This window comes from Calidris pugnax, unplaced genomic scaffold, assembly GCF_001431845.1.
Source record: "Calidris pugnax isolate Ruff unplaced genomic scaffold, ASM143184v1 scaffold24, whole genome shotgun sequence".
NCBI lineage: Eukaryota > Metazoa > Chordata > Aves > Charadriiformes > Scolopacidae > Calidris > Calidris pugnax.
This window is the reverse complement of record NW_015090922.1, coordinates 20,025,653-20,053,238: the sequence shown is the minus strand read 5'-3', so window position 1 is coordinate 20,053,238 and position 27,586 is coordinate 20,025,653. Positions and strand designations below refer to the sequence as shown.

Below are 27,586 nucleotides of genomic sequence, written 5' to 3'. Positions count from 1 at the left end.
GTAAGTTTCTCACCACCAATTGCACCTGTAAATATCAATAAAGAAGGAAGAGGTTGGTCCTGCATATAAAAGTTTCTGTTGAAATGTGTGTGCAAACCACAATTATGTAGGGTAAAATGAAGCAAAACCTAATTCCCCTGTTGCTTTCTGTGTTTTGCCTTAGATCGTGGCTAAGGCTATGATAAGCTGAAAGGATTTGTTGCAGGAAAATGAGAAGATCTGTGATAATCTGTTGTGAATACAAGTTTACCTCCAGTAGCCTATAAATACTAGTCCCAAAGAAACATGGGGAATCTTCTGGAATTGTAGTATTAGGACTGCTTTCTTAGTGAGGCTGCTTGTTCCACACACTTTGGTTCTCTCCCATCATGTCTGGGCATTTGGAAATGTCTGGTTATAATCACGTCCCGAGCAAACAACTGAAAGGCTTGTCTTGAATGAGAGAGGTTAGATTATCGGGATTACTTGGCTGACAGCATACTGTGGTCTGAATACAGCTGTGGCAAGGGCGGGAGCTCTCAGGGCCTTACTCTCCTGGTGTGCAGCCATAAACATGTCAAAAAAACCCTTGTGTCTTACTCTCTACTCAGTTCTGTGCTCTCATATGCAGTGGCTTGCACCACCTAGTGAAATAGGAAGTCATAACACGATCTCGTGGGCTATTAAATAACAAGGCAGACATTATGATTACTAAATGTTAGTTGATTAAAAATAGTAAATACTGATAGATTAAATTATAAGACTCTTGTATCAGGTCATGGAATCATGGAACAGCCCAGGGTGGAAGGGAAGTTGAAAGATGATTTGGTCCAACGTTTTGTGGGAAAGGGAACCTAGATGAGATTATCTAGCACCCTGTCCCATTGCATCTTGAAAACCTCCAGCGATGGGCGCTTTACCGTTCCCTGGGGAGGTTCTTCCAGTGATTGACCGTCTCACTGTAAAAAATGTCTTCCTTATATCAGGATGAAGCACTCATAGAATAGGCTTTGTTAAAAGTGAATACTGAAGTATTTTTTGAATAACCTGAAATACATAAACCACTTGTGATCCTTTTGTTTAGATGAGAAATATCAAACTGTCAGATTTCACTGAGTCTTTGAAGAAGATAAAGCGCAGTTTGAGCCCTCAGACCCTGGAAGCGTATATTCGCTGGAACAAGGACTTTGGAGATACCACAGTGTGAAACACTACTCGAAACAAAGTGCTGTGTAAGGAGCAATTGGTACAGACTACTGGAGAGCAGCCAGAGTTTACAGGACTTTACAGATCTTCAAGTATCTGCATTAAAACTTGACATTAAGAAAAAATTATACAATGTGAAATGTGTTCATCAAAGCCTCCTTGCCATTTAGTGAGGATTTACACACTGTAAGTAAGAGCACAACAGGACTTGAGACAAGATTTCTAGCAATCCGATTATGGTTTGAACAATAATATATGTATTTTGTTTCAGCTAGAAGGCTCTGATGATATTGATCATTGGAAAACCTTTTCCCTATGTTGTGTGTGTGGTTCTTTGTTTTCAGTTTTGCCATGACATTGATGTCTGGCTTTCTTCCTGATAACTACTAACTTAAAATTGGAGGTTTGTAAACTTTGGTTCGATTTTTGACTTTTTTATCCTTAATGTGCCAAATAAAACAATTTCCCTATGCAAAGAGGAAGAACAGCAATGGGGAACTACAGTTATTAAAATGCAAAAAGCAGCTGGTCTGTTATTATTTGTCTTTTTGTTTAGTTGTAATGTGACTGTATTGTTCACAGAACAGTTTTAAAGAAGACCTTTGATAGCAGAACAGCAAAAAACCCCAGCCCTATAAATACAAACCAATTCAAACTGTCTTTAAAAAATAAATCACTAAATAAAAAAAAATAGACTAAGACATTGATTTACTGGCAGTATTTTCTCTTAACGCATTTTGTAACGCTTCCATTGGTAGGATGTTAGTTTACGCTTATGGTGTACAACTTGAAGCCCAGCTGATGTTTGGAGAGTAAGTGATGCTAATTGTCAAGTTTCACAAATGATGTGTTTCTACTCTGTATTTTGGTCTGTTTATGATAATTGAAAGTAAAATTTCCATTGTGATAATTTTTTTAATCTACACATGTAAGCATTAAAATATTTGGCTACATGTTTAATACATGGCACACATTAATGTTTTTATAGCTTTCATATGTTTTGGTTTATATATTAAAGTATGAAACACTCAACTTACCTGCTTTTTTAAAAAGAAATTGCATCTTTCTACAAATACTTGTTTTTATTACATAAATGACAAGCTATTAAAAAACCCCCACTTAAGTAATAGCCTTTAAATACTGCAATAAAGGAAAACATGTTTGCCTTTACTACTAAAGGCTTGACATCTCCTTTACAAATTCTACATGGATTAAGCACAGATGTTTGCAAGGCAGAACACTAATTCCTTGTTTAGAGCAGGTTTGTGGGGTTTCTTTTGTTTTGTTTTAAAAAAAAGACAACTCTTCCCAACTTGGCGATAATACAAAAATGCATATTGTTTACAGTTTAAATTGTGTTATAAGCTTTGTTTGCTTTTGGTTGTAGTGGAAAATTTTATTCTTAATTTTTCATTTAACTTATTTTTTATTGGTAGGAGTAAGTCAGATATTTCTGGCACTACTCACCTGAAAGTTGACTATAAATAATATATATTATCTATGTGTATATATATATACATGGAAAAAAAACCCCTAACTGATGGATGCGGTGTAAGTACAGTAATACCCAGAGAGGTCTCTCTGCTCACTGCATTGCAGTGGGTACTACACAGCAGAGACTCTGTCCACCTTCTGAGACGCACAGATGCAATATGTTTAGGATTCTGGGTTTTTTGAACCAGAGGTGCTTTTAACTGATCTTAAGAGTAAAAGCAATTAAATAAGAGAAGATTGCGTAACACTAGTATGCCTTTTGAAATAGTCTAACCAAACCATTTCTAGCCTTCTAAGGGTATGAGTCTCTCAAATGTATGTCAGATGTAAATGAAACACATGACTTCTGTTCCTCGGATTCACTTCCCTGGAGAAATGAGAAGTGGTAAAAGATTTCAGTTTCTTAGATCTCATGTAATGCTTGCTTTGCCTTAGTTCTGCCTTCAGTAGACCTTCTCTGTTACTGGAGATTCCTGGCTGACTTGATTCATATTTGCCATAGACTTCAGTGCTAAGCATGAATATTACTGGTTTATTAGCAACTACCAGATTGCTAAACCTCTTCCTGTTCATAAAGCTTGTAAACTTCCCTTGAGATCTTTTGCAAATGAAAACTTCGAGGCTAATACGTCTAGCTTTGAGTGTTCCTAAATATTTGTTATCAAACTCTGTTTTCCTCCACTTAATTTTGAGGAATGCACTGGTATTCATTTCAAAGACATACCTATTGGCATGTTATAGGTACCTGAAATGTAGAGGCAGGAGTTCCCATCTGCTGAAACGCCGCCAGTGAGCAGCACAGAGAGTGAGGAGAACCAGCTGCCACTTCAGAAAGAAAAAGGATGAGCCCTTTCACTTGTTCCTACAACCAGTTCGGGGCCAGAGATTGTGTGACTGGTACCACTGCTTTTTGGTTATCTATTCTGCCTTGATTGTTTTCTGCATAATGGATGAACTACAGCTCTGTAAATTAGTGCTGGAACACAGTAATAACTTAATTTTGTTCTGAAACGTCAGTTTGCCCCATAGCTGCTGGATTCTAGCCCATGACCAAGTTCCGTTTGGTTCATAAATCTTCTTAAAATGTCTGTCTTGTGCTATTTTCTGAATAGTGTCTTTTAAGAATAATTCTCTTCCCCTTAAGGCATTATCTCACATCTTCTGGTTTCTTGTTCTACGTGTACTAAGTCCCAGCTGAGAGGTTTTTCATCTGTATGTTGGAGTAACTGTTTATAAAAGCAGATTGGGAGGGGGGGGAGGGAGGGGGAAGAAACCCCCAAAACAGCCCCCACCTCCCAAAACAACTTCTAAATGCCTATATTTCCCAAATCTATGGTATTTTATATAGAACTTTGCGACTGTGTTTACCATAAAATCAGATTATGTTCTAATATGGTATCTTGGATTAGAATGGGATAAGCAGGACAGCAGCTTGGATGCTTTTAACCTTTGCAGAGATCAGCATTACATTAGCTCTCTAAACTGCTGACCTTTTCTTTTTTTCCCCCCCTTTTCTGAATCTGGCCTCTGCTGATGAGTGACTTGACCCACTTTTTTGAGGTGATTAGGAAGCAGCTTGTCTGGCCCTCTTTGTGTTTTACTGACTTAAATTGTAGCAGTTACTGGAGGGAGAAAAAAACAACCTAAGCGTCCTGGGTTTTTTTTTAACCTTCTCCATATGTCTTTGCCTCTTTTTATTATTAAGCAGGAAATGCACCTTTTATTTTCCTATGTGTTGGAAGAATAATGTCTTCTCAGGCACTGGGTCGCTGCTTTTGGTGGCATAACAGGACATTGAAAAACTCAAGCACTGTGTGATGCTCTTTCTCCTTAAAATGAAGATTTGTCGTGTGTTGTGATGTTCCCTTTACTCATGTTGACTTTTCTGTAGAGTACACCAAACCTGTACAGGATTTTTCCTTGCGGCTAAGACAAAAAAACCCACTGAATATTAAAGATGAGCCTTAAACTAGGATATTTCTGCACATGTAAGTCTCTCTGTCCTGTTAGTTTCTTAGACTTTACAGAGCTCAATGTATTAGAGGTAGGCAATTCTGCCTGAGGTGTCTGACTGATTCTACTTCAGAAAGTCAGTCGCTAATACAGTTGTATTGAATATGGCCCTGCAGCTTACTTGATGTAGATAATAAATGTGATAGGAACACTTCAAAGTGGGGAAGAATGGGATCTGTGAACTGAGAAGAAATTTGTTGTTGCTGCACTAGGGGTCATTGCTGATTTCACTGTTAAGATTTCCTCAGATGTTTTTAAAATGACAGGTTTTATACGTAGAACTTACTCAGACAAATAACCTTACTTTCTGGTGTAGAATAAACAGTACCTTTTCTATTCTGAACAAGCGTTTTCTGGCGCTGCTTGGCACTGCTGCCAAGTCCTGCTCGTGAAATTTAATTCCTTTGCATTGGGAATACTGAAGTCAGACACGCTGGCAAACCTAACTGAGATGTCTGTTCTGAACCGGTATGGAAAGCAGCGTTCCACTTAGGGCTTTGTGAACCACCGGTGGTCAAACCGTGCCCTAGATTCGTACAGTGCTTTCTTACCCAAGACATGGATAATGCGTAGCTGTGCCCCAGACGTGTTCCCCTTGCTACTCCAGTGCTTTAGTGATGCTTCTGCGCGTGGCAGCTGTGGGGGGCAGCCAGCACTGGTGCAGGTTATGGATCTTCATTCATTGTCTGGAGGTCTCAAGCTTCCTTCCTGTTTTTAGTGTTGGGGACTTCTACCTACCAGATATCAAAAATGGAATGGACTGTAGCAAGCAGGTAGTGAATGCAACTAGTTATCTCAGCATTGTGCTAATTAGAGGCAGTTGCCAGTTTCATTGTTTGGTTGTCTTGAGCTGCTGTTTAGTGTTGAAGGATGTTGTTCACTCACCTATGTGAGTTTTCATGCATAGAATGATCTGCTGCTCATCCTATGAGATGAGCAATGGATCAGTTATTTTCTTTTAGAATTTTCAAGTATCCTTTTCAATATTTTTCTTTTAAATACTGTAACTATTAATTCCACGGGATTAGGAATTTAAACTGTCACTTCCTGCAAATACAAAATCATCTTCTGAAGCATGGGGAAATGTGTATGGTGTTTTTCCTGCTTCTCATGTAAATCGTCAACTGTCTTAGAGTAGCAACTGTTTACTTTGTCAATAACTACCTCCTGAGTTTGGCAATAATTGGCAAGGTATACACTCCTCCAGTGGATTGAATATATTGGCTAAACACTGTGGATTCTTTGGGGTTTGAGCTTTGCATTTGCAGATTCCTGACATGCTGTGTGGAAACCATGGTGATCAGCTTTTGTTTTGCTGTAGGACTTTCCCCGCCTTCATAAGACACACTTCTTAAAATCCTGTTTCAGAGAAGTGCCTCTGAGGTAAAAGGCCAACGTTCTTTGTAGGTGGTTACTACAGGCGTACTCTTCTAAGGTGCCAGGGGTGTTGCCTCTCAGTTCGCTGGGGTTTTTTTACCATTTGAAGTGGGGAAGAAAGTACTTCATCTAGTACTTGCACACCTATCAAAGGGACTGAAAACTTAGAAACCGGTTTTGCCGCATGGTTTAATTTTTTATTGATCTGAAGGGCTAGTCAGTATTTTTTAGAAATCTGGATTAAAGTGACAAAAACCAAAGGTGGAGACAAAACTCTATACCCCACCCCCTTTAAATATATTCAACAACTCTAGTCTAGGATGGAGTCAATTCTTGTATTTTGTTGTTTTGAAGCACTTTTGTTTCATTGTTCCTTTGTTTCCTGAAATGTTAAGACACCATTTTATTAATAAGCAATGTAAAAAAAGCATGATGAGCAGTCACATAGCTTTAGCTTCACAATAAAATGTTGCATTTGTCCTGTTCTTACTGTTTTCTTGTCTGTTTATCGGATAAAATATAAAAAACGAAGAGCCTTTTCATTAAACCTGAAGCCTGTTAAGTTGCTGCTGGTTTAAAAAACAGACCAAAACCAAACAGGTGTTGTATACCATATGATGGAACATTAAATATGTAAATACCTCATTTAGTTCCTAAAGGACATAACTCAAGTTCTTAAAACTAATGTAAACAGAAGTGCTACTTCCTAAATAAATGTGCTGAAACCGAAAGCGTGTGCTTATCCTAGTCTTGGTAAATCACCGTGAATTCCAGGAGGTTTCCCAAAACTCATTCTGGTAGTCATGGTGAAAATAGCTATTTGGAGACAGTTTACTTGGTTTCAAAATGGTGCCTTTTCTTTTGCTGGGGGGAAGAGTGCTGCTATTATTTTTGAGGTAATAATCTAAATTCTTCACTTAAGCCCATCTCGTTACTGCTTGTAATTTCTGGACATTGTCTTGAGGCTGTATCTGCACTGCTAACAACTGCTGGGGCTTCCTGTTCTTTCAGTTACATCCTGAAGATAACATAGAAAGTTGGATTATTTTAATATTACGTATCTGGCAGCATTAGGGGTCTCAAAAAGCAGCCATGACTGCTGCCTTAAACACGTCATCATATCTATCACTGCTAAGGCAAGCAATCCAAGTAAAAATAAATAAAGCAATTGGGGGAAAAAATCCAATGTTTTGGGTTTATGGCCGAAGCATAAAAGCCATTACTGCTTCTATCGGGCATTAATTCCTCGGGCTAGAAGGCAGCATTGTTGCCTATGTGGGATAATTGTCCAGTATCTCTCTTTGGCTGAAATGCTACTACTTGGAGGTAGATTCTGAACCACTTAAATTATTTTGATTAGCAATTTTGTGTATAGGTTGCAGATCCTCAAATAGACTTGTATCTTGTAGAGGAGATGCTCAGATAAATTTAGTGAAGAAGCAAGAGCCTGAAAACAGTATTCCAGCACTTGCTATGTTGAGATCTATGGAGATCACGGATTTGGCAGCATACCCTGGAGTGAAGCATGTTAGACTCATTAAAAGATAAATCTTGTCCTGTTCTAAGATGGTGAGAGACAAGGCTCCATGCTTAGTGTCGGATGCAGGTGTATTTAACATGAAAATCTGTTTATTTCTGTATTTTAATGTTTTCAGTTTGCCAGAGAAAAGTGAGGAAAATTAGTTTAAAGTTGGTTTTGTGGCTTTTTTTTTCCCCACTCAAGCATTCTTTCTGCAAATTTCCAAATACTGTGTGAAATTGTGAAATTCAGCCTGTTTCCTACAAGGCTGCATGTGGCTCCAGAACAGAGAAATAATTATGCAACCTTTTCTAAGTAGTTTTTTCTGCGTGTAACAATAATACAGAAAATATTATGTAGTGTTGAAAGCAGAAAGATATAATTTAACTAAAATCCATCTCTCAACATGTGAAGGATTCATTCCAGGTGCTGTGGTGTAGCTAAAAAACAACAAAAAAAGGGAATTTCAGAAGCCTACAACCAACCTAATGAACAAATTGTGTTGTTTTTACCAAATGCTTTTGAAGATTCCGCTTTTTTTTTTGCAAATTTATATTGTAAGCGCAATGTTCTAATAATGTAAGTTCTATTTTTATCAAATCTTACTTTAGTAATTTGTAAAAGGCCTCAAACTTGCCTCAGTTGTGAGGTGTCGTTGAATGCTTAGTTTTGTTATATGCAGAATGCTAGTATCAGCTGCACTATTAATTGTAGTATTTATCTTCTGTGAATTGTAGAAGTGCCATTTCTTATAACTAACAGTTTGCCTCTTCTTGGAGGGGTATCCCTAAGACATGAAATTATCAAAAAGCCTGATAATGTGTCAATACTGAAGTAACCTAACAACTTTGTGGACCGTATCGTACGGATAAAATGTTACCCCTCTGGTTCACCTGACTTCTGATTTTCTGGTTAAGTTTGAGTGGAAGCAGCAGCTGCAGTGAGATTTTAGGTTGTTCCCAAAACATTTTCTGTACACTGGAAAAAAATGTCTTTCAACAGCGTTCTTGCAGTTGAGAGAGCTGCTGTCCTTTGGGGGTTCTGCTGGGGAAAAAACTCCACTCCAAAAGCTGTGTCCTTGCTGCCGTTCATGCAGAACGCAGCGGCAGGGAGCGGGCTGGCGGTTGCAACGCTGAGGTGAGTGTAGGTGTATTTCTGTATGGAGGGTTAACTACACGCAGAGGTGGGGAAACAAAAACCATCTCGTTGCGGCGGAGCACCATGACCGCCGTGACGGTGCCCTGTCCTTGGATTTTCACAGACAGAATGGGGAAGCAAAACACCTCCAAAGGTCATCTCCTCCACCCTCCCCACAGTCAGCAGGGACATGCCCAACGAGACCAAGTTGCCCAGGGCCTCATCCAGCCTCACCTTGAATATCTCCAGGGATGGGGCCTCAACCACCTCCCTGGGCAACCTGTTCCAGTGCTCCACCACCCTCACAGTGAAGAACTTTCTCCTAATCTCCAATCTAAATCTGCTCCCCTTCAGCTTAAAGCCATTGCCCCTCATCCTGTCACTGCAGGCCTTTGTAAACAGGCTCTCCCCAGCCTTCCTGTAGGCTCCCTTCAGGTACTGGAAGGCTGCTATTAGGTCTCCCCGGAGCCTCCTCTTCTTCAGGCTGAACAACCCCAGCTCCCTCAGCCTGTCCTCGTAGCAGAGGTGCTCCATCCCCCTGATCATCCTCGCGGCCCTCCTCTGGACCCGCTCCACCAGGCCCATGTCCTTGCTGTGTTGAGGGCTCCAGAGCTGGACACTGCTCCAGGTGAGGAGGTGGGGGGGAAGACCCAAGCTGCTCTCTCGGCTGAGGCGCCTCCGCCGCTGCCCTGAGGCGTCACTTCCGCTGCCGCGCGCGGCCTTACGGGCCCGCTCGTTGCCGTAGCGACGGGAGGCTCCTCCGCCTCTTCCGGCTTCGCATGGCGCCGTCTCTTCCGGTGCGGGGAGTAATATGGTGAGTGGCCCCTGCTGAGGAGAGGGGAGGGAAGTGGCGCGCGGGACCGGGGCGAGGGCGGCGGCGGTGTGAGGGCGGCCGCTCACGGCTGGGGGCTCTGCGGATGGGCGCGGCGGGGCGTCTCGGGCCTGCTGCCCACCTGGCTTGGCCCGTCCCGGCCCGGAGCGCGCCGCCCCGCCGCCCCCCGCCCCGCTCCTGGCGCGAGCCCCCGCTGGGCCGGCGGTGACGTGGCTGCGCGCGGGGGTTCCGCCCCGCCCGTTACCGTTAGCTGGGCGCCGCTGGGGGGAAGGAAGTGCCCCTTCGCCAAGGCGGCGGGGCGGCCGTTAACGGCTCCGGGGCGCTGGAGGAGCGGGCGCTGTGGCTTTCTATGTGGTGCTTCCTCTTCGGACCCCCCCGTAGGCCGTGTCACCGGGGGGCCTGCAGGCCCGCGGCGGGCGCGTAGGCTCCGTAGGAACGGGGCTCAGCCCTGTCGCCGGGCGGTGGTTTGAGTCTGGGCCTCGGGGGTTTCGTTCAGCACCCAATCAGCCAGGGAACGGGAATCTGCACCGGGACACACCGGCTGCCAGGCCCCTGCGCCCCTGTGGCAGTGAAAGCTGGGGGCTGCTGCCCCGGTGCGTGTGGCTGGCTTCCCAAAGACCAAGAGTCATCTTCTGGGAGCGAGCACCCCGTGCGCCACTTCAGCTGGGTGTCTGAACCGTCCCTTTGGACGGTAGGCACAAACGAACATGTCAATAACAGGTAGTGTCACCTGTTGCCGTTGTAGGAGCAGGCACTCGCACTTGTTGTAGAAATTCTTCTTCAGCTGTTCCAGCACCACGTGGGGACCCTCAGTGGCTGAGGTGTGGGGCAGCTGCCCCTCATGGAGGTGCTTTTCCCCGCTGTGTTGCCACAAGTTTAGGAGGTAGGGGAGCTTCAGTGCCACAGTGTGACATGGGCTGAGTTAGAACTTGCTGCCAGGGGTGAGCTGTGGCTACCCTGGGTTTGCACGGGGTTCTCCTCTGGTACAGAATGTACTGCTTCAATGCACGGCATCCTGTCTGGAGGCGAGGAGGTGTGGCACAGTGCAGTTAGGCAATGGGCATCGCACTAACAGCATGGGAAGGCAATGGGTGCTCAGGCAGCACAGTAACTTTCGTAAGCAGGCAGTCCAGTTAGGAAAGCTTTCTGAAGTGTACTTTCATCCCCTATGTCTTTTCTGAGAAAAATATCATCATGTAATGATTTGCTAGTAAAGAAAATTGTTAGTGTCAGCCTTTTGCCCCAGGTGAGCAAAACCTGCTTTTTTAATTGATGACCCCAAGACATACATATAGTTCTACAGAGAGATACTGTGAAATACAGCTTTGCTGACAACTGTGTCTGTAAGTTCATTGAGTCTGCTTTGGTAACCATGAGCCTGTTAGTATGTCTTTTTGTTTTCTGCTGGTAGTTACAGATGGGATAGCTTACAATCAAACTTTATTTCATCCAGGCCCAAATTGCTGCGTATGACAGACCAGAAGGGTCTTGTCATGTGGAAAGCTTACTTCTTTGTGGGGAGAGTAGAACAGAAGACAGGTAACTAGAAGCTTCAGCCCTGTTAGGAAGGGGAGCGAGTGGCATGGTTGGTGAATTTCTCTGATAGCCTGTTCCCTGACACGCTTTCAGGAGAGCCACGTAGCACCCCCTTAGTCCCATCTTCTACACACACATGTGTCCTCTCCACCCTCAGGAGAGGAGAGGGAGCACCTACAGTGATTGAATCTACTGTGTGCGTTTAGGTTAAGGAATGACTGAGATTGTTTGCATGTCTCATCATGTTATTGATCTTGTGTCCACCACATTACAGCTGATACCAGCATTGTTTTTATTTCTCTGATGGGTTGTCATTTATATATAAAAAAAACAGTATTTTCTATTTAATAAAGCACTTGGCTTTGGCTGGGAAACATGCTTTGATAAAGAAAAATATTTGTGTTTTCAGAACATCTGTAATAGTTTTACTTAAAGTAAAAAATCCGCTCCTTAAATGATATTTTGGTATGTTTTCCAGTAAACTTGAATTCTGGATTATATCTAAATGAGGCTTGATTCTAAGTCATTCATCATTATCTAGTGTAATAACCATGTAAAGAGGTTATTTAAAAATATTGCTGAATTTAGTGTTTATGGGCTGTCTGTAATTAACAAAAACCTCATTCTGGTTCTTTGATATAATTATGAAAACAGTTCATAAATGAAGAGTTCCTTTTTGCTAATTTAAACTATTATTTTAAGTGAATTTTTTTAATTAAACTTTAATTTTTTTTTAAGGGGACAATACACCTGTTCCGCAAATCACAGAGATCATTGGTTGGAAAGTTGACACATGAATTCAGGCTGGTTGCAGCAGATAGGAGGGTAAGTATTTCTTTTAAAAAATCAATAATACTAAAAAAGATGTTAGCTGTGATAAGCTAAAATAAAATATACTCAAGTTAATAATGTGAGACTATTTCTTTGAAATTTTCCAGCTGTGCTTAAAAACAAAATAATGCAGCTGTGCGTATGGGTTCCTTCCTATGCGTTCTCCCTGTCAATAAGTGTTCTCCAGAATTGCACTTATATTTGAGGCATTCAGTAGAACTGTAAACTGAATATACACAGATGTTTTTGGGACCTAAGTTCCAGCACAAAGAAAAAAACCCACTAATATAAATCGCATAAGTCTGTCTAAAAAAGTCAGATGGTGCGTGCTGTAATTAAATGCAAATATTATCCAGGGCTGATTTTTTTTAGATCAGAAAGGTATTTTAAGCATGGTGCACAAACACTGTTTATAAGCAAGTTTTGAGACAATCTATAGAGTTGAAAATAGCATATGGCCTTATTCTAAAATGAGTTGTAAATTTTTTCGGAGGGAGGGAGGAGAAGCCAGTTCTGCGTGCATGATGAAGTACTGCAATATTGTTTTTTTAAAAGCACATATAGTTTTGTCCTGTAAATTTTGGAAGATGTAAAATACATATTTATTCTCATCAACAGTCCTGGAAGATCTTGCTGTTTGGTGCTATAAATTTAATATGTATTGGCTTCCTGCTGATGTGGTGCAGCTCTACAAACAGCATAGGTAAGTGGCTCTCTCATATTAAAACTACACCCAACTACCATGTGTTTCTTGTGAAGTTCCAGCATACTAAAAAAGCAAAGTTCAGCACGTAATGGAGTTAGGTGGCTACACAGCCAGGTTTGGAAAGTGCTTCCTTTTGATTTGCCACAGTCAGTTTAGAGTCATTTCTCGCAGGCAGGTGTGGATGGGTGAAGGTCCTTCAAAGTTTGCAAGGTTTTCCAGATCTGCTTTTTTTTTCCTTCCTTCCTTTCCTCTTTATCTTTAACATTGCAAATAAATAGACTTCTAAGCTAGTCCTCAAAGCTGTTTGTTGTATAAATAGTACCAGTGACATACAGAGACCCTCACTTGCAGTTGAATGAAGACATTTGTAGTGTGGCAAAACGCTTCTCCTATTCCAGGAATGCCCATTTTCAATATTTTGTATATCTGGTACTTTTGTATAGGGACTCCAAGATGCTTCCCATCATCTGTACTGAAAGTAGAATAATTTACATTTTAAATTTATGACATAGGTTTTCTTGCAGTTTTAAGATGGGTCAGAGAAGCAACACAAGTAAAAAAAAAATCTGTTTAACCTACTTACCACTGCAGTAATGCACATAAGAGATCTCTTGCTTTGGCAGATGATGTATCTCCTGACTTTTCTGTATGTAAGTTCTTGGTCACAAGCTTTTTTGTATCTGGCATTATGACATGCTTTATTAGAATTAGGATTGCCATAATCAACCTGTTTATGAAGTTAAATATATTGGGGCGTTTAGGATATTCATATTATATACACATACAAAAGACAGAGAGACTTGCTTTATCAGTGGAGGCAGTTTATGTAGATAGAAGGTGAAAAAGAGCAGCACAAGAGAGACTTAAAAGAATACAAGTGATTTCTGCACTGAAAATTTATATTAAGTTTTAATGTTTGCTTTTTTTTTTACAGCTTTAACTGCTTACACATATTTGACAATCTTTGATCTTTTCAGGTGAGTTTTTTTCCCATTTAGTCTTACTGCTCATTTGTGTCTGTCTTTGTATATTTCTATGCATATTAAATTTAATTACAGATATGAATACATGCTATTTAGAGTCATCAGTATAGAAACGCTAATTGGTTTGCAGGTAGCTTAAATGAATATAAAATTGTATGTTACAGTAAATAGAGGATGAGAAACACCATAGTTGTATTGAGAATGGCTACTAACAAATCAGTTCAGTCACGGATTTCTCTGTGCAGATGCGTAACAGCATAAAACAGAATCTAGCATCAAACTGTTTTCTGGTGGTTCACTCAGAACATTTCCCTAATGCCACAGTCATTGGTTCTGAAGTATCCCTCAGTTTTAGCATCAGGAGACAAGGAGTATGTAATCCTCTTTCTGTTTCAAAATATTTCAAGAGCTAGATCCAATGCACTCTACCAATAAGGTCATTTGATATACTTAATATTTTCCCTGTTTCCTAGCAACATAATATTAAAACTACTTTAAGTATGGAAGTTTTGAACACTTTTGATAATATTGATAATACAGACATGAAATATATTAAATTCTTACCTGAGAAGCAGATCTGTAGCAGTGGTTTGGAACTACACTGCATAAAATGAATGGTTTTTTTTAATTATTAACTTACATTATCTTCGTTGATAAGCTTACTAGCTTATGAAAAGCAAGGATCAGCTATCTGTAGATTTTTTTGCCCACTACATACTATAGCTTATCTGACTGATAGTAAAACATTTATAAATAACAGCAGCAAACAGGAAGTAAGGAAAAGGAATGGTTGATATAGGCACAAAAATACTTAACCTGATCTTTGACTGCATTAGAATTGTGGTGTAGCTTTGATGAGTCTCACATTTTTCTTGGAATTTTTTGTCTGTTGAGTTTTGTCATCTGGACTCAAAATACTGTTTTCACCTTGGGGAAAGTTTTGGTGTATTTCTTGTTTGTATAGAATATTATTTTTTTTTTTTTTAGTTTTAGGAGAAGATGGAGTACCCCTGGCAGTGACATATTAGGTTAATTAGGGGACGGGCTAGAAGGTTATTATAACTCACAGCGATCTCTTTCTAGAGTTTTGATTTGCTGTAAGGGAGAGCAATGCTCAGTATTTCTGCTGCAAAAATAAATTTCTGGTTCTTTTATTTTTGTCATCTTCCTGGTTGTTTATAATAGTCTTACTAAGTATATGAATTTAGTTTTGTATATGAGCAGTATTATTTCCTCTACTTTTATTCCACGCAGCTGTGGATCAGGTTGTGAGGATGTGATTGTTCAGCAGCTGTGGGGATGAGTTCTTGATCCAGTCTGATTTAACATTGTCATTAATTAAGAAAGGGCTGCATAAAGGCACAGATGGCACTGAATCTGGGTGGGTTCCAATAAAAAAAAATTGTCCAGAGGGGTCAATAGAGGCAAAATAGGCAAAGGAAATGAGACTCATCCTAGAAAAATTCAGGCTAGTACCATGGGGATTAAATAATTGGAATTTCAGATGTTCAATATGAGAGAAAAACTTGGAAAGGAAATGGCAAGAGAGACCTGTGGCTGTCAGTGAATGGCCAGTTAGATTAGAGCTTGTGTAGATGAATGCAGGCAGAAAAAGTAAATGTTTTGGTAGACGAATTGTACTGTGGAAAAGAAAGGCAATACTTGGCATCTCCTGAGATTTATACTAGAGTGCTAAACCTAATTTATGGTATATCTCTAAAAGAAGAGTTATTGGGAGCTTTCTTCACTGTTTCACTGGGACACAAAGGAAGTGACACAAGTATGACAGTCCTGTCAACTTGCTTATCATGTTCCTTCTCATTTAAGTGGCCTTTCTCAGGTTACGGTATTTCTTGGCAAGTTGATAAAGCACACGTAATAGGAGCATTTACTGGGTGTCGAGTTTATATTTTCATAGGCTTTTGCTTTGTACATTTCACTACTACGTGTGACGTTACTATGTGTGCAACCAGACAGCATTAAAAGGATTTTCTCAAACCAGCTGGGATACCTGGTCTCACATGTTCCCTTTCAGAAAAATCCATGGAGTGCATGCAGACTAAACACTGCTTGTGCTGTTTTGTGTCAGAACCTCAGTGAAAAAATGCATTGCGTTTGGAGTTATGGTAAATTTGCTTTAGGCTGAGTGACGTTCTACACTGAAGAAGGCTGGTGGTAGCCTTTGTAAGCACAGCATGCAATAAGTATGGCATTAGGCTATCTCCTGGTGTAAGGAATTAGACTGACTACTATTCTGTGAAAATTATTTGCTATGCATTTTATGGGAACAGCTGAGACATCGTTGTGCAGTCTCAGTGTTATTCCCAAGCGCAACCTTTTCTGGATTCACTGGAACCCTCACTGTGACAGTGATGGAGGGGTTGAGTTCCTGGTATATTCCTTTGTTTAGTTCTGGTGGCTGAAGTATATATTTGTACATTATCCAGTTTGTAAAGGCTACAGTTACTTATCATGGTCTAATTCTCTCCCTTTTTTCAGTTTGGTAACGTGTCTAATAAGCTACTGGGTAATGATGAAGAAACCCAGTCCAGCCTATTCATTTGGGTAAGTACTAATAGAAGATTTAGTGTTGGATAATATAACGTTTGATATGTTGCTGACTATCATTGCCTGCTCCTCCTTAGCACCCATGACTAAAAAACTGTGTGTCAAAGACCCTAAAAATAAGGAGATCCAAGAGTGATGCTCTAAAGGACAGTTAGAGGATAGGGGAGGGACAGGAAAAAGAATTAAGAAATGCTTAATTCTGAGCTGTTTGTGATAAGTGGAGTGTTGGCATAAAAGAAATTGAAAATAATGCCTAATCCATAAAATTTCCAGTTTCTTCCCATCTGTTTACTCTTGAAAGAATTGGAAATAGTAGGTTTATCCTACTGGTTCCTGCACAGACCAGGATGCATTTGATGCATTGTTCAATGTTTCTAAACTGAATTCTCAAATTTCAGGTTTGAAAGGTTTGAAGTTCTAGCCGTATTTGCATCTACAGTTCTGGCACAGCTTGGTGCTCTTTTTATACTGAAAGAAAGGTAGGGCTATGTACCGTTTTCTTTGATTTTTTTGTCATGTATGAAGATGTTCCAGTCTGAGCAAAAGCATATGCATTCTACAAATGTACAGAGATACTGTAGAAAAAAGTTCAGATTTTTAAAAATATTGCTAAACCTTACTGTTCACTTATATTAGTTACACTACAGGTAGGCTTTAGTTGAAATTATAGGAAACAATAAATGTAATAATACAGCTTTCAGGGAAGACTCAATGTTCTTAAGAATAATATTTTCCAAAATGTTAGGTACTTCATTTAATGCATTTCCCTACACATCTTCACTTTTTAAGTTCATTAATAAATAAAACTCTTGTTAAAATTTTTTTTTCTTCAGTTACTTCACGAAGTAAAGCAACTTCATAATATATTAAGGATCTGAATGTTTACACTATCGACTTCATCAGTCCCTCAAAATTTGCTCAAGTATTAATTTGACATACCGTCTGTACTTGGAACCATTTGTATTTCAGGAAGTTAGACTAAAAAATTATCTTAGTCTTTAAAAATGAAGAGGCTTTTATTAACATCTGGAATTTAACACAAGGGCAGCATAGCTTCCATTTTTTCTGTTCAAGGGCTCAATTTTTTCTATAAAGGCCTATGTTAACAACTTAGCCATTTTATACTATACATTGGTCTGTCGTACGAACAATACACTGGAATGAATTCTAATAATGATGCACTGTCAAAGCCTCCAAGTTTTCAAACATCAATTTTAGGAAATTCCCAAAACTTATCATAGGTTTTTCTGTTACAGTTGAAGCTCATTCCTTATTTTACTGATGGGAAAGATTTGCATCTTCAACACAGTATCCCACATCTCCTTTATTTGGCCTAACTTAGTAAGAGACTTCAAGTCAGGGATTTCAGACTTAGTTTCTTGTGGTTGCCAACCCCGGTGGTGGCAGCAGCAGTATTTTTTGGTATGTTCATTTACAAGCATCTTTTTATTGTGTAGGCAGCATTTATAGTAGCTAGGACCTATGTGGCACAGTTCAGAAATAAGAAATCTAAATTACACCCTGCTTCTCTTCAGTGTTAAATGCTTTCATAATTTATAAAAACTGCTGTGCTTATTTAAGCAATTTGGGTTTTTTTAGTACTGTATCTGTCAGTTTTTGTTTACAAATGGCAGCTAATTCTTCAGAACTAAAAAATTATGCTTCAGGTATCAAAGGTTTATGGTATGAATATAACTCAAATTTTCAATTATTTTTATAGTGCAGAGCGGTTTCTGGAACAACCTGAGATACACACGTAAGAAATTATTTTGACATGTAAAGTGATAGTTTTTTCAGTGTCCATTAGTGTTTCTAATTCTTAATCTAGCATGCATTAATTATGCAAGTACATTTAACACCAAATTGATTTTGGTACCTTGGCATTTGTTTCAAACTACATGCAAGCTATATTGCAAACAGTTTCTTCAAGGTACAATTGAAATGTAATGTATACACTCTCTTAAATAATGATTTAACTATGTATTGCTGGTTTTGCTAGTTTAGTTACTCTCATTTCTTATGGAGGTCTCTTACGTAGGGGGGAAGGCTGCTGTGATCGTTAGGGAAGTGGAGGTGTTGCGAAGATGATGAAGACTAGAAAGAATATGGGGAATGGAAAAGGAGGTGTTACGGGGCAAAAGACTGGGACACGGCACGTATGGTGAAGTTGAAGTTCTTCTAGGAAAGGGTAGGGGCATAGGGCATAATTCCATAGGAAACTAAGCTTTTTTATCTCTACTGCTGAGGGAACAATGTATTTATACCTTCAAAGGACAAATATAAATGTGTATGCATGTATGCAGTTAGTTACGAACTGTGACTCAACGTTACGAACTTCATGTACAGCCTAATGTGATAACACTAATGTACGAAGTTCAGTGATCTCATATAACCCTAAAATGCCAATACACTGCCTGTTCTCATGCATTACACTAGTTTATCTTACTTTTGCTTTCAGTCTCAGTGAAAGATATTAAGCAGAGTATTTTGATATTGTTACTAGTAATTACAGCTTGATTTCATGTTTTGTGATGATGTGAAATTAAGGGACTTTTTTTTTTTCTTCTTCCTTAGGGGGCGACTGCTGGTTGGTACTTTCGTGGCTCTCTTTTTCAACTTATTTACAATGCTTTCCATTAGGAATAAGCCTTTTGCTTATGTATCTGAAGGTATGTGATAAATTAATCTATAACAAGAATTGGGAAAAGATTTTAATGTTCCTATTTTTATTAAGGTATAACTTGTCTGGTAACTTTCTTAACTAGCAGGTATATATTACTATTACCTCCATTAACATAACTTCATGCAGTTTAGAATTACTATCCAAACTTCAGCTCTAGTTTGCTTATAGGGCTCTCTCAGTAGTATGTAGTCATTAATATGATAAATTGAGTATCATTTTAATGCTGAAGTACCCTTTATTTTCATTCTTTTGGCTTCAACCAGTGAAAGTCATCTGACAGATATGAGAACTTTTAAGACATTTTATGGATATATTAATGGATTAAAAATAAATGAATGTAATAATTCGTCTTAATAGCTCTTTTAGCTGGGACTTTTTCACTGTGAAGTAGGCTTGCAATCATTTCTGCTAACTGTAAATTGATTGTAGTTATATATTATATAACAGATAATTGTGATGGTTATAATCAGCGATTACATTTGTATGTAATCATATGAGAGACAAGCATTTTATTTTTATTATTATTATTATTATTTAGCATTATTATTACTGCTAGAAAAGTCACATATTTGGGGTTTTTTTAAGTGACAGTGCATCTGTTGAGATACATTTATTCATTCAGAGTGTATTGGGTTCCTCCCTTAAAATAAAACTTTAAGTGTACTTCAAAATGGATACCTTTACTCATAGTAATTCTGCCTTCTTTCTTTTGCAGCTGCCAGCACAAGTTGGCTTCAGGAGCATGTTGCAGATCTTAGTAGAAGGTAAAGCTTTATAATGTTTTCCAAAATCGTTAGCTTATGGAAGGTGGTGGTGTTTTTCGTGTATAATAATGATTTGGATGGGCGTTGAGGCATAAAATGTTGTGTATTAGAGCTTTTAAAATAGCTTTACCTACTCTAGGTCTAGTGTACGAACTCTAGAGCAAACATTGTCTCTCGTATTTCACTGATACATCATTCTAATAGAAATACATCTTCTGCATAACTTTCCTCTTGAATGTGTTCACTACACTGTATGTAATTCTCCTTGGATGAGGTGAGGTAAATAGCTTTGTCCTGTGCAGGCTTGAACTGCATTTCTCTACAATCATTACCAGTAGTAATTTGTGTTTAGTTACTCCATGGAGTGAGCACATGACTAGAATGGTTGCGGTTTAATTGTGCTGTATGCAATAGGTTACTCACTGAAACATAGCTATGGAAACTCCTCACCTGTGCAGATGCAAACTGGAATGTCGGTGGCTTCCATGGGCTGAAGCAGTGTTGCTCATTCATCTTGGCTGTTAACTTTCTTGCTTGTATTGGACATCTGAATGCGAGATAACATTGTTTGCAAATAATTTTGTCAGATGTCAGAAATGTTTATTTTGAGCCGTACATGTTCTTCCAAGTACTTACGCTGTCAGTATCAAAAAATGCTAAACCATATTGTATAACATGTTAAGTACGCTGCAAAGCCCATCTATTTCTGCATGTTGTGATTTTTGTATATATTTGAGGAAATCAGAGAATGCTGGTTTGTTAAATAGAATTGATTTTATACGGGTATAAGGTATTATATCATCAGACCCAAATTCTGCAAAACAGCTTTGGAGGACTAACAACAGAGTTGCCCAACTACCTGGAGTTTCAGTGTAAAAAAACTCAAAAAACCTGTGAATAGCAATTGCAGACCCTAGCAGAGTTTTTCTTTAATGATGTAGTTACATGGAAGGACATGGATAAGTTGAAGGGCTCCCAGATCGAGTCTAGAATTACTACTGGGTTTTGAGATAACCTGTAGACAATTATGCCAACAATTAAAAAAAATACTAAAATTTTCTAGTGCATATACAGCTATTTCAGATGCGTTTTATGAAGCTGTGCTGATTACATAATATCTGCACCTGTATATAATTATGTTGATTAAAATTCTTACAGGAGCAGACCAGCACATGGTATCTAAACATAGGTTGGTTCTAAACTGAGCAGCAAAACATTTCCTGTTGTCTTTTCCTTTAAATTTTGCAGTATGTGACATGCACTGAAATTCACTGGGAAGTACAGAAACCCTTTTCTTTCTTCATCCTACCATTGATAGGAGATAAATATAAATAAATGACTTGTCCCACTGTTCCCTCATGGGTTGTTTGGTCTCCTCTTACTCAGCTAGCTGGTCTCCTCTCTCTTTGCAGAGGGAGTTAGTTAGCTTTGGCTTTGGAACACTTTTTCTTGGCAAGGTGGCAGATGGATTGAAGACTAGGGATATGCAAACCCCCCAAGATTTACACATATGTAATAGCAATACCTGAACCTGTGAAGTACTTGTGTGTAGCTAACATAGCTAGCTATGTTACCAGAAAATAAAAAGTAGCACAAGATAGGTATTTTAAAATGTAGAAAAACTGTATAAAGATTAGTGTAGTATAGCATTGTGTAAATGGGAAGATAGGATAGATTTAGAGCAAATCTAAGATGCAAGAGGTCAAGTATGAGTTTCAGATATGAGAGAGAATGTCACGTGGATCTAAACTTGATTAAATTTTGCTGACATCAGACTATTACGGAACTTTGAGTAGAATTAGAAGTGCCTTTTCAGTCCTCAGAGACATCATTTGCTGTGACTGCAAGGTGTATTTAAAGTCAAATGCTAAAATTGTGGGTGTAAATCTTTTGCATTTTGAAGTAACGATGAAGTTAGCTGACATCTGCTTTTTCTGGTTTGTTACAGTATTTGTGGAATCATCCCGGGATTGAGTAGCATCTTTCTGCCACGAATGAACCCTTTTGTCTTGATTGATATTGCTGGAGCTCTAGCTCTTTGCATCACATACATGCTCATTGAAATCAAGTACGTACAGTTGTTGTTTGAAAAAAAGTAACTCTCTTTGTATACAGTTATGGGAAATTGCGTTTTTTACATGAAATGACTGATCTCATCAAAAGCGGTATTTTGTAGGAATGGGACTGCAGGTTCATGAATATATACTTCTTTTTTGAAAGATGTGTAGTTCAAATGAGATTAGTATGTGTAATATTCTGTAAGTGCATATAATTTAAAAGAATGATAAAGAATAAAAAGAAAACTCCTATGCTTTTCAAAAATATGAATACCTGTTTTTCTTTATAATTGTTCTTTCTCTCTAGCAATTATTTCGCCGTAGACACAGCCTCTGCTATAGCAATTGCTTTGATGACATTTGGTACCATGTATCCCATGAGTGTCTACAGTGGAAAAGTACTACTCCAGGTAAGGCAATGTCACAAAATAAGGGTTTTTTTGTGGTTTCAGTTTTTTTAAATGCCCTTATTTAAAAACAAACACCACATAAAATATGTTTTAAGCATTTGAATAGAAAGTGTTCCAAGGGGAATTTGTGATGTGCTAGAAGAATTTTAAGGGCAGTAGAAATACGCATCATGAAGTTATAAGAATTTATTGCGTAATGCCATTGGTCTCTCATGGATCCAAACCAGACTAAAAGGCTCTCTTGCTTAATCAGGGGCAGTTACTTTTTATTCTAACTTTTTTCTTCTGCTTTGTTTTTTTTTTCTTAAAGACAACTCCACCTCATGTGATTGGCCAGTTAGATAAACTTCTTAGAGAGGTAAGTCAGTGTATAATACATGACACAGTGTGCACAGCTAACGTTAAATAAGTATTCAGGAACATGAAGAGTTTTTGTGAGTAGTCCAAGAAGATTGCTAAAAAATTGCTTTTTATACACTGTTTTTTAGCTGCATGTAGAAAATATGGATCTTGCTATCCAAGATGAATAATGTCATTCGGGTATCTGTAACAAATCTGCTGAAGTAGTGCAGGCTGGTGTTTATATTAATGAAATTCAAGCTACTATTGAAGAAGTTTACAAATGTGAGTTGGGGGAGGAAAAGGAGTACAGGCAGCTGTTGACTTGCATCCTATCAAGTTGAGAAAATGTTGCAGTTTCACAGCAAGAGTTACTTTAAATGAGTTACTTAAATCCACTTTTTTGATGGATTTGGATGTTTAAGTGTAGCAAAAGTACAGTAGATAAGCATTAGTGGCATGATTTACAGATATCATGTATTCTGTAGTATGTAGTAAGCTTTTATTTCGCTACTGAAAATGCTGTATTATTCAGGTATGTGTAAAAGTACATTTCTAAAAGGATTTGAAATAGTATTTCTAATTTATTTTCATGTTTCTGGATGTTTGTGTAAAATTAGGTTTCAACTTTGGATGGTGTCTTGGAAGTTCGAAATGAGCATTTCTGGACGTTAGGTTTTGGCACTTTGGTAAGTTATGTCTTTATTGTCTTGTTAGCCTTTAAAAAGGAGTTGTCAGTTACTACTTTAGATTTTTTATTTAAATAAAGTAAGATAATTCTTCTGAAATCTTAAATATAAAAAAGAAATTGATGAAAGCAGTACTCAGTTCTGTGATTTATTGCAAAATTTCTCCCTGTCCTTTATTTTTTGTTAAAGCTTTGTTGTTGGTTAATATTATTTATGTATATTGCAGCTCTAGATTAAAGCATGCATTTTGCAACTGTAGAATTGCTTTTGTATTTTGGCAGTGAAGAAACCCCCAGACATTTTTCAGATGGCATATTATTGTAAATTGTCTCAGAGGGGAGAAAAAGAAAACTGTAAACGCTCAGGTACCAAAGGTCTACAGTAGAATCATACTTTTTCAGCATTTCTGGGGATGGGGGTGGAAAAAAACCATCTACAGTTGTGTACTGTAAGCTGAAAGAAATTAAGCGGGGTTTTTTTTTGTGATACAGAATGATCACATAGAACTCAATTATTTCTAAGTTGATGCAGGTATGTTGTCACAGCCAGAAAATTAAGACTTCTGGAACTCTTTTTCTCTTTTTCTGACTTCGTCCAGTATATATATCTCTATATATCTATATATATAACAAGCCGTGAACTGTGTTCTTTATCAAATATGAACTGGAAAAGCATGTGAGGGATTGTTTTTTGTCCTGTTCTCTTCTGCAGCAATAGTTCCAGGTAAATGAGACAGTGTTACTGAGAGGAAAGCAGGGGCAGCCCACAGTTACATGCGTGTCCAGGGAAAACTAGTCTGAGTTGCACAAGGGGCGTTGCCCTGTTCTTCCTAATGGTCCTGATTTGAGCGTGCCTTCCATGCGTGTTGTACTCTTGTCTGCTCCAACAGCACAGTGATGACCTTTTCCTGAAACTGGAACATTGAGTTTGTCTGCACTTTGCTCTTGTTTGGGGCTGCTTTTTTTCCCAGCTGTTGCCTTTCCTTTCCTGCCATCGTATGTTGTATTTACAGTTTGGTTTTAAGACTCAGTCTTCCTGAATGATGATCTTGATGTGTTCATAAGAGATCAATGCATTAGGAAAGATCAAAATGTATCCTAATTATGGAATTATTTAGTACGTTTCTCAATTTAGTCAGTAGTCTCCACTGCAAAAGGTCTTTGTGTAATTCTCTGCAGGATAACTTACCTCTTCTTGAATGCATATGGAGAATCTTTATTGAAGCAACAGTTAACAGCCAACTTATTTTTATCACTTTCTAGGCTGGATCAGTACATGTCCGAATTCGGAGAGATGCAAATGAACAAATGGTACTTGCCCATGTCACTAACAGATTATACACATTGGTCTCTACCTTGACTGTTCAGATTTTCAAAGATGACTGGATCAGACCTACCTTATCATCTGTGCCTATTGCAAACAATATTCTGAACCTTTCGGATCATCATATTATTCCAATGCCATCTTTGAAAGCTGCTGATAATTTGAACCCTGTTACATCCACTCCAGCTAAGCCCAGCAGCCCACCGCCAGAATTTTCTTTTAATACACCAGGCAAAAATGTGAGTCCAGTCATCCTTTTAAACACTCAGACAAGGCCCTACGGATTGGGCTTTAATCATGGATCCGCACCCTACAGCAGTGTACTCAATCAAGGATTTGGAATACCGGGAATGGGAGCAACTCAAGGATTCAGAACTGGTTTTCTAAATGTCCCAAGCAGATATGGAACAAACGCTCGTGGTCAACCTCGACCATAATAAACACTGTTATTTATTGTACTTAAGGGTATTGACTTAATTCTTTTATTACCCAATTTTTATAAACATTTGGAATGTCAGATCATTCTAAATGGCTGGGAACAAGTGCATTGTTCATATTCATGAAATGGTTAAATTGCAGTTTTTTCTTTGCATCGGCGGTAGACTGTGTAATACCACAAATATTTTCCAGACTTAAAATACTTTACAGGTAGTTTTTATAGAGTGTCTATTTCTATTCAGCTTTTTATTCACTTTTCTTTATTTTCCCAAGAATGTGTTGAGGTATAGCACAACTCCATAAGAGAGTAAAATTGTGACCAGGTAGCAATTTTTCTTCTAATGAGAATTGCTTGCGGAATGGCTGAGAGAATAGGAAATTGCAGAAATACAAGTCCCCATTTTTGGAGATGTTTTGCTGTATTAAGCCATCTTTTGGCAAAGTCACAATTAGGTTTTGGTTGCAAAAATCCGTCAGTATTCATATTGTGGCCATTGTGAAGACAATCTGGCATTTCAGATTATAATTAATAATTAATTTTGTGAGACCGTGTTTTTACATTTTTATTGATGCTTTTATAGAAATTCAGGTGGTTCAGCAACCATTTTCTAGTTGTAAGTATTCCATGTTCATCTCTGATATTTCTTCCTTTCTGGTTTAACTGCAAAATTATTTAGCAATATACTGGGAAATAAACTATTTCAAACTTAAGGTTTTACAAGCACCTCTTTTTACGATTAACCCTATTTAAAATACAGAGCAGATGGCTGTATTGTTTCTGAAGCCAGTATTTCATTTTTGACTAGAAAGTATTCTCTGATTCGATTGTGACTTTGTATTTTTCTGTAGTTTCAGGGGAAAAAGTATCTATTTATATTCCTGGTTTATATCCAGACTACAGGTCAGTGATCACTGACAGTTCTTAGTCATTGCTAAAGCACTTAACCTTTGGGGCATGCTTGGAACAAGACTGCCTAACTTGTCTCTGTTTCTGCATTATTGTTCTACTGTACATCTAGAAAGCCATATTTCTTCAGGGCCTTTCTTGGAGAGCTCTTCCCTCTGCTGTCTTTTTCTTTACTGCTCTGTTAACACAGAAAGGCCTTTTAGAAATACTTCATTTTTTTCTGTTCTCCTGTGCAGTATGTATCTCTTCATTCCCAAGCCAATACCTTCTCTGCATCTCTTGGCTGTTGAGGAATGGGTTGCCCGTTCCTGTTGTTTCACTTGCAACTCAGGGTGCTATATATTGGCTTCCACCTTGTTAATCTGTATACTAAGTCTTTCCATTTGTCCGGGGTGGTTATATGGAACTGTACTATCTCAGGGACTCCAAAGATATTGATATGTTACCTGAAGATAATGGATTTGGTAGAGAAATCTTTCTCATGTGGAACTGAGTTGAGAAAACAGCCTTCATTTGAATTTTAAAGATCTGTGGCCTCTTCACACTGGCTGAGGATTTATTTTTCTGCATAACGACATGGCTTTACTCTTTCTTTTTTTTCCCCCTCCACTACCTGTGTTTCTTGCTCCAATGCATGGAGGAGGGCATCACTTTGCAAACAAAGCAAGGTGACGTTCTGCATGATGGAGTTTTGCTGAGATGTTTTAGGCTGAGAGTAGTGCCCAGCCTGCCACTGGTGTACTGTCTGAGTAAGCTACAAGTAGGGAATCTAGTTCTGTACTTTATCTGCAGCAAGAGTAATAGTTTCACTGCTGTGTTCGAAAATGTAATGATCTAGAAAACTTGCATTTAAAAATTCCAATGAACTTGTAACGATTGGCTGTGTTTCTATGAGGTCAGCATTAGCTCAGTAATCACCTTTGTTTCATTACTCTGTCTTTATGTGTAGTCTATTACACGTGCCATTGCTGCATGGATATTCACTGAAGTACAGAACACTTGAACAGATTCTCTGTACCTTTTGGGTGCTGAACTAGACTGCACTCTCTTACAGCTTCTGCACCACCTTAGAGTCAGCAGAATGTTTACAATATACTACTCTCGTGTGGCCTATTTAAGAATTGTTCCTTACTCTGATTTCATAACCAAACACTTGCCCTTTTTCTGACATTTTAAATACATTGTATTATATTGATTGCATGCCTACTTGTTTTTAGTAGAAAATTAAAGCTCCATTTTATTAAAAAATGAAGCTGATCTTTGATTTAAAATGAGAAGGGAGAATGAGAATCCCAGAATTCCGAGTGCAATATAATCACTTTAACAAAATTATTTTTTGAGTGATTGTTTACAATATATATGTGCAGATGATAAAGATTCTTTTAGAGATTAGAACAGCTTTTTAGCTGCTTTATTGTTATGAATATATTAAGAATATTTGTTAAATCATCACAGAGTAAAATGTCTCCTTTTATACGAGGAAAATAAAATCAGTATCATCCTTAAATGACAAGGAAGAAGTGGTAATTTGTGTACAAGATTTTATAGTTATCTTTTTATACATATTGTTTAAGTGATGCTCTCGGGTGATATTTCAGTCTCAATGAGCAGCTGTCTGAAACTTCGGAACTGTGTTGCTGCGTCTGCTACCAATGTAGACTGGGTCTTTGTAATAATTCTACAGAAAGCATTTTCACTGCATTTTGTCTTTTCTAATTTTACTTTGCTGTTAGGTGGTCACAATCTAAATGTTTATTTGAAAAGTGGTGAATAAGAATTGCTAATTTATATCATC

At 38.4% G+C, this 27,586-nt stretch overlaps 2 protein-coding genes across 9 annotated transcripts in view; both read left to right on the top strand.

The window, feature by feature from the left end:
* Positions 1-6,800, top strand: part of SPAST (spastin) — a 41,122-nt gene extending 34,322 nt beyond the window's left edge. For all 6 annotated transcript variants that reach the window (XM_014950929.1, XM_014950927.1, XM_014950926.1 and 3 more), the window contains one exon: positions 1,064-6,800. In XM_014950929.1, coding sequence (XP_014806415.1) covers positions 1,064-1,186 — 123 coding nt within the window. In that variant the 3' untranslated portion in view covers positions 1,187-6,800. The remainder of the gene's footprint in view (positions 1-1,063) is intronic.
* Positions 6,801-9,461: 2,661 nt separating this feature from the next.
* On the top strand, positions 9,462-25,595 carry SLC30A6 (solute carrier family 30 (zinc transporter), member 6). 3 transcript variants are annotated; one of them, XM_014950949.1, is made up of 14 exons: positions 9,481-9,539; positions 11,832-11,918; positions 12,543-12,627; positions 13,565-13,607; positions 16,113-16,178; positions 16,580-16,660; positions 17,902-17,937; positions 18,756-18,850; positions 19,580-19,628; positions 21,577-21,696; positions 21,993-22,095; positions 22,406-22,453; positions 23,055-23,123; positions 24,386-25,595. In XM_014950949.1, exons 1-14 carry the CDS (start codon positions 9,537-9,539, stop codon positions 24,881-24,883), a joined length of 1,383 nt encoding a protein of 460 aa, XP_014806435.1. In that variant the 5' UTR covers positions 9,481-9,536; the 3' UTR covers positions 24,884-25,595. The 3 variants fall into 3 exon arrangements, with proteins under 3 accessions (XP_014806436.1, XP_014806435.1, XP_014806437.1); XM_014950951.1 differs by lacking the exon at positions 9,481-9,539 and adding an exon at positions 10,997-11,096 and having other exon boundaries at positions 24,386-24,883; XM_014950950.1 differs by lacking the exon at positions 16,580-16,660 and having other exon boundaries at positions 9,462-9,539; positions 24,386-24,909.
* The last annotated feature ends 1,991 nt before the right edge of the window (positions 25,596-27,586 follow it).

Coding starts and splice junctions, on each gene's coding strand:
- SLC30A6 (XM_014950949.1), top strand. Junction 11,919..12,542: donor TGGTTGCAGCAGATAGGAGG/GTAAGTATTTCT, acceptor TCTCATCAACAG/TCCTGGAAGATCTTGCTGTT. Junction 12,628..13,564: donor CAGCTCTACAAACAGCATAG/GTAAGTGGCTCT, acceptor TTTTTTTTACAG/CTTTAACTGCTTACACATAT.